A 14,574-nucleotide genomic window follows, 5' to 3' on the forward strand; every position below is an offset into this window, starting at 1 on the left:
AAAATGAGAGAACAGCTAGAGACGCTGCTGAGAATCAATATAATAAATGAATAAATTATGCTCTCAAATCTGATATTTGTTGGAGAATAGCTGATATCCATTATGGGCTTTCTACCTTGGCCACGGATGGGCCGGGGTCCCAATTTCGGTTTGTGCCTGATCTTGATGGGCTCATTCATAGGATATAAGACTCGAAAAATATTTTATTCGAATTCGAGTTGAACTCAAATATATTCGAATTTTTTTCAAATCGAACTCGTGCGCAACAGTGTGCGATGAAAAAGAGCGGGGGAGAAATTTAGCCCACGAAGTGAGTCTCGAATGCCAATCAGGCCCAACAACAGTAGAGGGCAAAGCAGTAACTTACGTGAAAGAGGTGTACACCCTGACCTTGCTTACATGGCTAAAACACAGCTCTTGACTCCATCCCTCCCTTGAGAATGGAGATGCGAATTGCATGAGAGAAATGAGCCACGCTCCCTTCGGAGAGACGAAGAAATATAGTAACAAAATCTGTATCTATTTATCTCCTCAACATGCATTTGCATGAGCTCAACTGTGTGCAATGAAAAAGAGTGGGGGAAAATTTTCATTGGAAATTTCATCGATTTTTCGATTGTAATCTCCGGAAACCGCCAAAGATTTGATTGTTCTTTCCGTCTCTCAATTCTATTATTATTTTTCTTTTCAATCCGAGTTATCTATTCCTTGTGTACAAAACCCATTGATTTTCTTGGGTTTATTTATTTATTTTTAAAATAGATATAAGCTTAAAGACCCACATCTGTCAGTGTGTGATTTTGGTAGCAGAAATCAAGAACTTAAATGGCGAATGCATCTGGGTTGTTTACGCCAGTTGTTCCTTGTGGTAGGAAGAGATTTTCTCCACCTTTGGGGATTTTTCGATCTGGGATTTGGTTCTCTGAGGGAGTTTCCAGGAGATTAGTGTGTTCCAGCATTGCTCAGGGTGCAGAGAAGCTTTCACCTTCTGAATCTAGAGTTCCCAGGTACGTAATTAATCACGAAGTTGAGATTTTGTGGATTTTTTTCGTTTTGATAATGTGGGTTTTGCTTTCCAGTTGCTAAGAAATTTTAAATTTGCGTTTTCCTTTTTTTGGAGAAAATGAATTTTGAAATTTGGATGAATAGACTTCTTATCGGCTGTTGCTTGCTTGTTTTGGAAAGCGCGTGATGAATCTTTTTGTTGATAATCATTTGTTAAGAATTTGAGTCACTACAAGTTGGATGTTTTTTTTTTTTGGTTGGTCTCGTCTAAGTTGTAATTATTTGCAACTATTTTTTGTATGACCCGCTATCCTTTGGAACCCATTAAATAATGCAATTGTCTGCAATCCACGATGGTTATATAAACCACGGTGAACAAGCTTTGTATGACAAACTCGCCTAAGAAGGTCATGGAGAGGAATTTTGGATAAGTAATCTGCAAGCAGCTAAAAGGAAGACTCTAATAAAGTTTTCTATTCTTTATATCTTTTTTAAATGTATATTTAGACCACTTTGAGGATTAGTTTTGGCTCATTCAAAGGCAAACACTAATTTTGGTTACTCCCGTTCATGTGACAAGAAGCTGCCTAATGATTTGTCGTATTTCCCTGTGATTTTACTCTACTTACATGCTAATGGTCTCTGGTTGCTTTAAGCGTGGTGCTGCTTTTTGATAAGTATTATCAATGATGTTTTGATGAAGCTTGAATTTTTCTCTTTGTCCCCTTCTGGTTGATTTAGCTGGTTGCCTATTGATGCAAGAGAAATATGCTGATGGTTAGTTACCACAATAACAAAAGAAACAATTAACATATACCATGGCTATTACTTGTTGGGCTGTATGTTCTGTTCATGAACTATTGGTGCTGATCTGAGTCTCCTTTTGTTCTTCTTGTGCATTCTGAATCCACTGCCCTCCCAAAAGAAAAAAAATGATTGCATTCATGAACAAATGCAATGTCTGCTGACCAGGATTGAAGCGGAAAGTGTAAAATTTACTAAGTCAATTTCCATCGGTTGATCTTTTATTTCTCCATTGTTGATTTTAAGTGTTGCTTTTTATCTTCAAGCCATTTCTTTCAACATGGCTACTTTCCACACTGAATGCTAGTTGTTATCGTCTGAACCCTATGGACTGGTCAAAATTATGTTCTTGGATTTTGGTTACTAAAACTGTCGATCTCAATTTAGTAAGATGTGATCATTTTATGCATATTGAATCATCTTTTGGATGTGTTCACTGCTTTCGTTGTGTTAAAAATCAACCTTTTCCTAGAATGTGTTGGCTTGTGTGGATCACAGGAGGATTTTGAGGAGCATCTCATATATTAGTCTGCAGTTTTGTTGTCTTGGTCTTCTTGAAATACATATCATGAAATGTAGGTTCGTGTATTTACCGTATCTTAGTGATTATTCAAATTGAAAGGATGTTTCAATTTGATCTTTGTATAGGCTTGTTAGCAAAGGCTGCAAGTTAGTTGGATGTGGCTCTGCTGTACCAAGTCTTCAGATATCTAACAGTGACCTCTCAAAAATTGTCGATACTTCTGATGAATGGATATCTGTACGAACTGGAATTCGAAATCGAAGAATTGTTTCTGGTGAGTTTTTTCTTCCCCTCGGTTCCTTTTAACTTGAACTGAAGTAATAGTCAGGATATTTGTGTTAGTATTTGGTTTTTCTGAGGTGAGATCTTCTAGCTCTTCAAGCGGTAAGAATGATCAGTCCTCCATATTTACATGCAAATGAACATGACTTTTTTGGACTTGGGAAGCCAACCAAACAAGGCCACATATTTGTGCCCTTGGCAGTCCAGATTTGAGTGAAGAAAAACTTCAGTTCACATGATACTTTTCAGGTCTATGGATTCTATTTATCAACCAATGTGTAGCTTAGAAATATACTGATGCAGGAAAGGATAGTTTGACTGGTTTGGCAGTAGAGGCAGCTCGGAAAGCTCTCCAGATGGCCTTGGTTGATCCTGATGATTTGGATCTTGTGCTAATGTGTACTTCCACTCCCGAGGATTTGTTTGGCAGTGCTCCACAGGTACATATTGTAGCATTTTTCTTAATTTATCGCTATTTTTTCTTTTTTTTTCCCTTGTGATTGTAAGACAACCCTGATTGTTTCCAATCTTCAAATTTATACGAACTTTTTAAAGCCTCATGATTGTCTTATATTTGATGATTATCATGCCTTTGCATATGTATATCTTTTTTTAGTGTCTTATTATTTGATTTTATGAGCAATGGCATATTTGAGAATTCAAATGTGTTTCTGGCATTTTTTTCCTAGATTCAAAAAGAGCTTGGCTGCAAGAATTATCCATTGGCTTATGATATAACGGCTGCCTGTAGTGGTTTTGTTTTGGGCCTAGTTTCTGCCGCTTGCCACATTAGAGGTAAAAACTCAGCTTAAAGATTGCAAATATTGGTAACTTATTTAGAGTCTGTTTGGCTCATCTTATAGGTTGTTAAGACATTTTGAGGAGGTTTAAAAACATGTAAGAGATCTGTAAATGTTAGTTCAGATTTTTTTAAAAACATTTAATGTTTAAACACAAGCTTCATTGAAATCTTCAAAAACAAATACGATCACAGCAACATATCAAAATAACCAAATAACCCAAATTCTTATCCTTATATCTCATGTTATCCTCCTATCCTTCTTCCCCCTCTATTTTTTCTTTCTCCCTAGTTCACTTGTTTCCTCCACTTTTCTGGTGATTTTATTTTCTTATTTTTACTTATTTTCTTGTGATATTTGAGACCTTAATTTTAAGATAAAACGTAAGAGCTTATAAGTTAGAGCCTATTTGGTGAAGCGTATCTGAAATAAATTTCTTCCCTCTCTATTTTTTTCTCTCCCTAGTTCACTTGTTTCCAACACTTTTCTGGTGATTTTTTTGCTTATGTTAACTTATATTTTTTGCAATATTTTGAGAATCTAATTTGAAGATAAGATGAAAGAGCTTATAAGTAAGATTATATTTGGCTAAGTGTATCTTAAATATCTTACAACAGAGCATAAGATGTTTTAGTAGCTTACAAAGTATTAGTTCTTATTTACAATTAAGCTATAAGGTATTCGTATAAAAAGAATCATCCTTGAGAGAATAATTGCAGAAAAAATTACAAGACAAAATGAATTTGAGAATAATTTAGGATATGCTACTAAATTTTGAGATTTTTTTTGTTATTTTGAATTAAATTTTATATTATCTTAAATAATAAGTTGGTATCGAAAAAAATTAATAAATCTTATAATCTCTTATTGGCTTATTTTAAAAAAACCTAAAATATTTTTTTCAAATACTTGATATACTCTAAAAAACATGTTACAAGTTCCTGAATATCTTTTAAATTTAATATCCCTGTTTATTCTCTAATCCCTTTTTTCCTCATTATTTTTATATTGTTCTACTCTCATGATGTGTTTCTCTTCCCTTATATTAATTTCTTGATGATTTATTTTATCTAAACAGTTGAAAAGGTTAATTTTAAAATAAGATATAAGAGCTTATAAGTTGGTTGAATATCTTTTGAACTCTAAAACCTTATAGATGTTTACGGTAATTTTAATTAAACAAGCTCTAAAACTTCTTATTAGATTTAAAAACTTATAATATATTTTAGATAAGTTTTAGTCAAAGGGAATTTGCGTCATTATCGGAATATGAATTCTTGTGATTTATTGCTAGGTGGTGGCTTCAAAAATGTTCTTGTGATTGGAGCTGATGCGCTATCTCGCTATGTTGATTGGACCGACAGAGGATCCTGTATTCTCTTTGGTGATGCTGCTGGTGCTGTGGTAGTACAGGTTCCGTATCTTATCTTATCATTTTCATGCCATTTATCACTCTTTTTTCCTCTAAAAAATTGAGAATTTAAGGAAATTATCGCAGCATGTCTTTTTCATTTATATACAAATTTCTTCTTTTGCAACAGCAAATTTTATGTAGATAGTCTTCTATTAAGGTGACTACCTTTAATAGTCTAGTTATTTTTGCATGATCTTTTAATCAGGCATGTGACATAGAAGAGGACGGATTATTTGCATTTGACTTGCACAGTGATGGTGAAGGGCAAAGGTATCTTTTAAACATCCTCTCGAAGAAAATCTGTCTTTTTGTTCTTCAGACTAGCTATGTAATACACATGTAGCATGTATGCTAAAATTTATTCTGTCTAAATCATTGTAGTTTATGTTATTAACCCAATTGGATGGATGTACCAAAATTTTAGAAATATTTTCAACTAAAAATGAAATTAGCAGTTTGGGTCATGATTTATTAATAACAAAAAATTAAATCTATTTCTTCTTAGATAATGAAAGACGAAACTATTTAGATAAAACTTAATTAGTGACACACCAAATAGACCAACGAACACCTAAAAGCATCGTAGCGCATGCGGTGCATGTGCACTATCAAATATCTGGTTTGTGTCGGTTGTTGTGTTAGTAACATATTCCTTTTAAGGATATTTGAATAAATTACAATAGCGAAACATTAAAAAACTTGAATGGATTCTGATTTTATCCAGATAGCTAAAACAAGAAAGCCGATTTTAATAATCTGGATTAATATCACACCAAATATTTAGTATACACATAGATATTTCGATAAAGTAAAAGTTGTTATCAATGGCAAGCCAAAAAGATCTCCCAAGTTGTTTTTACTCTATGTATTGAATAGATACATATAGGTAAAAATTGTTTTTGTCTTTTCTAGACACTTAAACGCCACTATGAAGGAAAATGAAGAGGATCAATCATTAGGGACCAATGGTTCACTCCTTGGACTTCTACCAAAAGGGTCTTCATACTCCTGCATACAAATGAATGGTAAAGAGGTCTTTCGATTTGCTGTTCGTGTGGTTCCTCAGTCAATTGAATTGGCTCTAGAGAAGGCAGGTCTTGCTGGGTCCAATATAGATTGGTTGTTGCTTCATCAGGTATGTGTAATTATATTGTTATATTGCATTGTGACTTATCACATAAAACAGATTAATTGAACTTTCTCACTAGATGCATAGTCCTTCTTGAGCCAAGAATATTGCATATTCCTTACTATACAAGCTGATCCAATATTTAGCTTATTGTAAGTCGAGATATAAGAGAATATACATAAAATAAGTAAAAACTTGTATGCACCTCTGTGAGGAATGCTCAAATTGTGGTTGCATGCGCTCCCAAAGTAGTAGTTACATGTATGATCAAACTAGGAAAGCATGCTCTCACAAAATCGTGATTACCTAGCCAACCCTTGTATGTTTAGAAATGTTTGCATTTACCATGATAGTCGAGAGAGGAAAACATATAATGATTTTTGGAAACTGGACTTTTGAGGATATAGTACTGATAGGGGAACATTATAAGGATTCTCAACATTGCCAGTCACTCTACAGTTGCTTGTAAAGTCAAAATGAGATTGTAGAATTGCGTGTTACTTGAAAAGACAACATACACAACAGCTCACTTAAGATGGATTTCATCCACTGATCAATATATGAGACTTGCTCTTTAATCTAACCTAACCTAACCCATAATCTAGATACAAACCACATTATCGACCTTTTCCAGATGGTAGTCCCCTTCTTTTGGTCGCCCACTCTGTTGCATCAGTTTTTAATGAAAGCAACAATGTTAAAATATAGGATTGGGAGATGATAGCTCAGTCCAAGAAAAATTAGTATATCCTCTCATAAGCTACACCACAATTACTTGTTAAGCTGATATGAAATCGTACTATATTTGTAATTTTGACTGACTTCAAGAGAATGAATGTATACTATGCATGCAGTATGCATTTACATATTCATTGAATTCACATTGCACTTGCTCACTTGCGGAAAACTTTCAAGACTACGTGAGTGCATTGCCAATTTGGTGACATACTTTGATAGGAAATTTGACTTCAGATTTTCTTGAAAAACTTTGAGCTACATGTTGCTCATGCTACTCTTCATTTTACCAGTACATCTAGTTCTATGTTTTTCTCGATATTAGAATGGATTGCATTTATTGCCATGTGTGGGTGAGACTAATCAGCAGAAGAAACTTGTTCATGTAGGCAAATCAGAGAATTATCGATGCAGTAGCCACACGTCTAGACTTTCCATCAGAACGAGTCCTATCAAATCTTGCAAACTATGGTAATACAAGCGCTGCATCAATTCCATTGGCATTGGATGAAGCTGTGAGAAGCGGGAAGGTGAAAGCCGGCCATACAATCGCAACCGCTGGTTTTGGAGCGGGTCTTACGTGGGGCTCTGCCATCATTAGATGGGGATGATCAACCGTCCCGAAAGAAGGGGATTTGCAAAAATCGATTTTGTAAGTTTTTAAAATTTTGTTTTCGAATTTTGTTTCATGTACTAAGTTGTTACAGTGGTGCAATGTCACAGTCTCCTTCTGCACTCCTTTTGTTTTGTCTTGGATATTTCTTGAACTGCAATGACATCAATAATGTTCATTCTTTTCGCCCTCAGTTTTTGACTTTGTTCCTAAATGTGATGTTTGGTCGGACTTTTGTCTATTTTCAACTAAAAATTATTTTATGACAAATATATTGAAATTTTGTTTTCTAATAAAAAGATATTCCTTCTCATTATACACATGTATTTGTTTATGAAATACCTATTTCTAATACCAAGTATATGCACGGCTTGAAGCATTTTTTCAGATGTGAAAATAAATTTAGATACAATAAATTATTTCTAATAAGTTTAAATTTATTAAAGCTAACTTAACTACACTTAAAAGGTAAAATGCGCTTACTGTTTTTTTTAGTTGAAAATCCCCTTAATACAGTATTGTTTATTTACAAAGGTAAAATATTTTTACAATAATATGTGTTTCAATGATTTTATATTAAACCGCTTGTTGGAAAATAATGTAATTTGTTGAATCCTTTTGGGTTAGTTACTTTTTCAAGAACTTTTAAGCAACATTTTCATAGTTCGTTCAATAAAAAATCGTGCATGGATATGTTAATAAAAATAACTTCAAGAAAATTCATTTGAGATAGTCTTACGAGTCAATTTTGTGAGACATATATTTTATAAAAAAAAATATTATTTTTATATCAAAAATATTATTTTTTATTGTAAATATGAGCGGGTTGACTCATCCTACGATTAAAGATTTTTTAGACCGTTTCACAAGAAATCTACTCAAATAACTTTTGATTATAATTTTTCTTTGTAAATAATAGTGTTTATTCTTAAATTTAATCAACTTTATATTGGTGTAATGCCGTTATTTTAATTTTTATGGCATCTGCTTTTCTTAAAAATTTGTTTTAACAATAATGTATACAATGAATACTTGAAAATTTTCGAGGGAAAATGAGCAAGTGTAGCAACCTAAGTTTTTTTCTTTTGGGGAATAACAACTTAAGTTTTTACGAAGGATGTTCGGGATGAAAATTAATTTTTGTTGATTTTATTAACTTTTGATATAGAAATTATAATCTATTGAAAACACCGTGAGAATTCAAAGAATGAAAAATTAATTTTTAGGCTATGATTCCACTCTTCGATTACCAACTTCCCATCTATTTCATCAAATATTTAAATAACGAATATCAATTATCTGTCACACATTTTTCGGCTCCATCATCTTGTTTCTTGAAAGGCATCCGGTCCCATGGATTTTTGTTTTTTAGTGGACGAAGATGGTTGTTATAACTAGATCTTGAACTCGATATCTCGCTTCAAACACAAGATCTTAATATTAAATCAAGTACAAGTCATCCAGTGATCTTCATGCAAAATGGGTTAGAAGTCATTGGCTCGTGTGGACATTTTCAATCCAGTTGAGGTGAACATATGAGTTTTAACAATCGTACAAATTTTTTTTTTTTTAGTAAAACTTGATTTCTAAATTCACAAAAAATGGAATTTAATTCAAACCCAAATTATTTCATTTTTCTCATTCTCAGAACATCGGGGTTGGCTAAAATTTTTGAAAACTCTGGTGACGAAAAATGACCGATCTTGTATTCATCTCCTTCTGTAAGCTTTAGTGCAAACGTTGAACGTTAAAATGAAAAGATTGGATAAAATTTATTGCAAGAGCAATTAAAAGTATATTATAAATTAAATTTATATATTGTCACAATAATTATATTCATTTTTGTATCGTTTGAAACGTGTAGTAGGTTAACGAATTACAATATCGAACCCCCAAAATCCCAGAAAAGGAAAAGCAAAAAGAATCACAAAGAACCAAGAAATATATATGACACTCAAAAGTTTCCCATGCAAGAAAAAAAAAAACAGTACATTTAATCTGTTTTTACATCTACGTGGGCTGAGGAGATTATCACCATATATCTTCCCGTCATTTGAAGATTCTTCACCATGGCGTCGGCTTTGGAGCTGTCCAGAGATCCATGAAAACATAGTCAAGGCGTAAACTTGTGTTTCGAAACAGAGATTCTGCCTCAATTGCACTTAAGTTGTAGTCACAAGACCAGTAAAAAATGTTGACAAGTAATTCCAAGTTGGTAGAACTTGTGCTGCACATATTCTTTGGCTGAAATTAATGCAAGAACGAGCTCTGAAATTACTCCAGCTTCGACAAAGTTGTTCAATTCAGCCTCGTAAATGAAGTCCTGGAGTAAAGCCAGTTTTAATTTGGCATAAACTTATGAAAGCAAGAACATTTTGCAGATGCTCAGTAAATTACTAACCATCTTTTGGTTCCTGCATCAATAATATAATGCGGCAGGACCAAGTTCAGCCCCAGATTCCTTCAGAGCTAATCTTTCTTGTTAACATAAATAAGCATTTACGACATGATCATCCGAATAGAAAACCAGTACTTTGAATATGTAAACAAAATTACCGAGGCTAACAACACATGAAATATTTTTACACAAACCTGTAGCAAACCCCTGAGTATATGGAGCCAAGCCAGTCCCAGGGCCAATCATTATTATGGGTGTTTTAATATCAACAGCAAGCCTGAAGTTCGAAGTTCTAACAAAAATTGGCGCCCAACTGCAGTCGCTGCTTTCCTCCAAAGGCATAGCATTGTATAAGGATGCAAAAACAAAGATTCGAGAAACAGCTATCAAATAAGAATATGATGCCGCAAGAAATGAGGGAAAAAGTATGTGCGTCGAATGGCACCATCAATCAAGAAAATATACTGGTGCGTTAAAAGAATAACTGACCGTTTAACAAACTACTTGAACATATTGCGGGGATTTCCAGTGGCGGAGCCAGAAATATGGCTCTGTCCGTGCTAGAATTTTAAACTCTAGAATCTTTTAATATTTTAAATTGATCTACCCGGGCTAATATCATACTATTATAAAATTATACAAAATTTATATATAAATTTTTTTAAAAAAAATTGGGTCACCCGGGCTACAAGGACATGTGTCTCCGTCTCTGGGGATTTCTGTTTAACAAAAATAGTAAAAATGTTGTGTGTATCAGATATCAATGTTGTCCCAGATTTTGTAACACCTAGTGACAATACGTAGCGAAATAATATATCACACAAATAAATAACTGAAATAAAAATAACTCAGAGATAATTATGCACAAGTATAAATACTTGCGCGATGTCTCAGAGCAAAATAATCATTAGAAAAACAACTTAGGTTTACAAAACCAACACTAGTTGTTCTATGAAAAACAATTTTCTTAACACATTAAGGAATCAAATTGTATCTTAAAACAAATAACCATAGTTGAAACGAATCCAAAGAATGCAAAACGATGTGCCGAAAAACTGAAGCAACGAAACAAAATTTTCAATCAACACTTTCACAAGTGTTGTCTTCAGATGTTTTCAATAACCACGACAACACGTTAAAACAACGACGATCTTCAAACGACGATGATCTGTGACTTGATTCTTCTCTCTATATCTCCACGTCTATATATCGCTCTCTATCGTCTCTATCTCCTCTCTTATGATTCTTATTTATAGGATTGTTTTTTCTTAGACTTGTTTCCTCTATTAGATGCCTACAAATCATGTTAAGATAGAGTTTATAATGAAATTAACACTTTTGAGCATATCAAATTAAAACCAGAGTCAATATCTATAAAAGTCTAGAAAGACAAAACTTTTAATCAATTATTTAACAAAATCTTATTAATAAGAAAAAGATAATTTTAAGGAATAAATTATATCTTGAAACTCAATAATTATTTTTCCTTTCAATCTCCCTCTTTTTTTCATTTCTGGACAAAACATGCACAAACATGACTGTCCATGTTAACTCCATTTAGCTCTCCCTGAATTTGATAACATATTTTTTCCCTGAATTTGATCATGTTAGCATGAGTGTTGTTAGCAATGTTGTCACACAGAGAGTAAACATTATTCAGTTTATATGATAGGAGCCGAGCAATAATAACGACTTAAGGCCTGGAACATCATAAGCATAAAAATAATAGACAAACTATATAACAACTACAATTAGGCTTCTTGTTCTTAAGCACTATCATCTTTCGTTCCCGATGATCCAGCTTCATCAGTTTGTGCACCAACAATTTGATCTTCTCTTTTTTTTTTGGTCCAGAATGGACAACCACTTCTAGCATCAGTATATGATCAGCAACAAGATTTTCATAGTAAACTAGATCAGCCTTCGTTTGAATGATTTTGGCCAGAGCATAATCAAGTTGAGCTTGGATGACGGTTGTAGAGATCATGAAATAATCAGTGGAAGAGGCAGTGTTGTGAGAAGCTTGGGTCATGTTGGAAACATCAGGTACCCCACCGGAGGCATAGAGCAGGGACAATCCTTATTAGGTCACTGACATCTGACGATTGTTCATCAATGTCTCTGATGAATCCTTGAGAATCAAGAATTCCATAAATCAGTGAAGGGAAGGTGAGTTTGGAAGCTTTGAATACTGCTTCAGCAAACTGGAGAACAGTCTTAAAAACCATTTTTCCAAAATTGAGAGTATGAGTCCCAATGGAAAATAAAGTCAGGGCCTGTGGTTTTTTCACCACTGTGGAATTGGATGAAGGAGTCCAATTGCGTATAGCAACCTTGTGAAGCACATAATAGAAAGATGTTAGATTTGCAGCAGAAAGGCGATCTGGGTGTCCTAGAAACTGTGTGATCAAACCTCCTATTAAAGCCCAAAGTGACCTCGTTAATATCTGGATGAGGTCCATCATCTGCATCAGGAAGAGTATTGTAGGAGGAGTTGATGACTATAGGATTAAAGTCGTACACCTTGTTGCGAACAAAACCCTTCCAAACTTGTCAGACCTCTCATCACCTACTCCATATGAGAGATTAGTATAAAACTCAAGAACTGGCTTTCAACAAGATGGAAGCACTGTAGACACATTAGAAAATATCCCTCGAAGTTTGAGAAAATTCACTTGATTGTGCCTTGATAAGGTATCAATATCCACATTCTTCTCTTCAATAAACTCACGATTTGCGTATATTGACCATTGAGCAAGAAATTTTGGTTATAGAACTTTGTACTGAAGGCCTTGTCCAAATCATAGTCCGTCTTGTCTACAAATTCCTGTAGCATCTCTGCATCATGTTCATCATTGGAGTCAGCATAAGCAGATACAGAGGCAATTCCCTTGTCTTTATGTAAGTTGACCAAAAATTGGGCCATGGAGACCTCGTTCTTATCATAAGAAGTTGGTTCCATGGAATCAGACGGTGCACCCGTAGTATGAGAAATTGCGAGTTCATCGTCTGAGGAACTGCTTGCAATATTAGGTGAGGGCATCCTGCGCACCATGAATTCGTAGTCATCATAATTTGAATCATCACCATACATATATTCTGAGTCAATCAATGAAGGTATTGTAGATGATTCTCCCTTTTGTCGAAATTTCTTGGATGGAGTGAAATCAGGATTGTATCCTACTTGACTTTTTTGTCGACGAATTGAGGGCCGTGGTGGAAACATCTGATTCACTACAAAAACGTCGGGCAGATTTTCAACATTAATCTCATTCCCGAGTTCACCTGGGGCAGTTGTTTCAAGGGGAGTAGGCATCTCCGTTGCGGGAACAATTTCCAGAGCTGATACATGGGTTTCTTCTTCCGGTGTTGTCACACTGGGGGCAACATCCTCCTTATAGCCCATTTCACTTCGAATATCGTGGGAATCAAAGCTCTTTCCTACCATTTTTAAATTTGGAGAGAGTGAGAGTAAATGACTTATTTCATAGAGAATTAATCAAAATACAGAAATTATTTGAGCGAACAATATGGATCAATGAAACTTAAAAGGCAATAAGTAAACGATAGTCAGTTCAACGATAACAAACACTTGCACAAGGGTAGCCCTTAATTTCCTAACAAATTACATTGGACTTCACCAATGGTAACAAAGTAACAGGTGAAATATTAAAACAAATTAATAAAATATCGGTAAAAAATGCGGCGATAATCCAGCATCATTGTTTCCCAAAAATAATTTTCAAATTAAAACTCTACGTCGACTTGACACCACCGAACTATCAGAAATCATAAATATTTGCTTTCTATCAAATAGAGTTTTTAACCTTTTGATCCCTGTTGAAAAACTTATATCCTCCTGGAACAATATTCACAATCCTACGTATACGCATGACCTAATTATGCCTAAAAACATAATGAAACATAACAGAAACATGATAAGGTGAATGTGATGTGTTCACAATGAGATGTTTTTATTGATGTTTGCAACATTTCCTGGCAAAACTTCCAATTATCAAAAAGAATTTTCATTTTCCTGCACACACAAAGGCTATTCAACCATATTTAAATATACAGAAGTGGCAGCTCCATAATAGAATAACGATCTTCTTTGAACTTCTCTAGGCAGCTTTTTCCATTTTCTTTTGTTATGACTTCTGTTTTAGATTCAGAAGAGGTAGCTCCCACACTAAAAGGACAGTCTTCATTGAACTCGTTTAGGTAGCTTTTTCCATTTTTTTCTGATATATAAAAAAATCTTCATTTTATTATTATTTAATTGCTCAATCTTCTCAATTCACTTTTTACATAGGACAAGATCATGTGGTACACGAACATCCTCAACTACTTACTGACTTATTCAGAGCACATACATGGCCAAATGTGTCATTTCAAATAAAAATAAGAAATTGAAAGCACATAATAAAATTAGCTAGCACAGTGCAAATATCACATATAACAAAATGAATGAAAATTCAGAATACGTAATTTCCTAAAAATGACATACATACTAGATGTTGTCCTTGATGTTGTAACATCCAAGGCAACATCCGTAAGTGATCAGATTGTACACATGCTGAGAGATTTCATAAGATTGGAGAATCACTCGAAGTATAATGCTTTTGTGGATATATTTTCAAATTGGTTATATGTCCCAACAAATTACATAGGATCAAACATTTCTCTACTAAATCTCATATAAAATGATGTCTAATATTGATGTATTTTGTTCGAGAGTGTTGTACTGGATTTTTTGAAATGTCAATTGCGCTTGAATTATCACACTACACAATGAAAGTATCACTCTTAAAACCATAGTCTTTTACCATTTGATTCATTCATAAAATTTGAGAGAAAAAACTTCCAACTGC

At 33.9% G+C, this 14,574-nt stretch overlaps 1 protein-coding gene across 4 annotated transcripts; it reads left to right on the forward strand.

Moving 5' to 3' along the window:
- The first annotated feature begins 379 nt into the window (after window positions 1–379).
- LOC140982387 (beta-ketoacyl-[acyl-carrier-protein] synthase III A, chloroplastic-like) lies at window positions 380–7,491 on the forward strand. Of its 4 annotated transcripts, none has more exons than XM_073448867.1 (9): window positions 380–618; window positions 873–1,007; window positions 2,458–2,606; window positions 2,918–3,054; window positions 3,304–3,409; window positions 4,709–4,827; window positions 5,034–5,098; window positions 5,741–5,963; window positions 7,082–7,491. In XM_073448867.1, the coding sequence occupies exons 1-9, from the start codon at window positions 566–568 to the stop codon at window positions 7,301–7,303; spliced, it is 1,209 nt and encodes a 402-aa protein (XP_073304968.1). In that variant the 5' UTR covers window positions 380–565; the 3' UTR covers window positions 7,304–7,491. The 4 variants fall into 4 exon arrangements, with proteins under 4 accessions (XP_073304968.1, XP_073304976.1, XP_073304994.1 ...); XM_073448875.1 differs by having other exon boundaries at window positions 381–618; window positions 763–1,007; XM_073448893.1 differs by having other exon boundaries at window positions 381–618; window positions 811–1,007.
- Window positions 7,492–14,574: the final 7,083 nt, after the last annotated feature.

The sequence above is a fragment of the Primulina huaijiensis genome, chromosome 1 (assembly GCF_012295235.1).
Source record: "Primulina huaijiensis isolate GDHJ02 chromosome 1, ASM1229523v2, whole genome shotgun sequence".
Taxonomy (NCBI): Eukaryota; Viridiplantae; Streptophyta; class Magnoliopsida; order Lamiales; family Gesneriaceae; genus Primulina; species Primulina huaijiensis.

Coding starts and splice junctions, on each gene's coding strand:
- LOC140982387 (XM_073448867.1), top strand. CDS start 566: ATGAAAAAGAGTGGGGGAAAATTTTCATTGGAAATTTCATCGATTTTT. Junction 3,055..3,303: donor TGTTTGGCAGTGCTCCACAG/GTACATATTGTA, acceptor TTTTTTTCCTAG/ATTCAAAAAGAGCTTGGCTG. Junction 3,410..4,708: donor TGCCGCTTGCCACATTAGAG/GTAAAAACTCAG, acceptor ATTTATTGCTAG/GTGGTGGCTTCAAAAATGTT.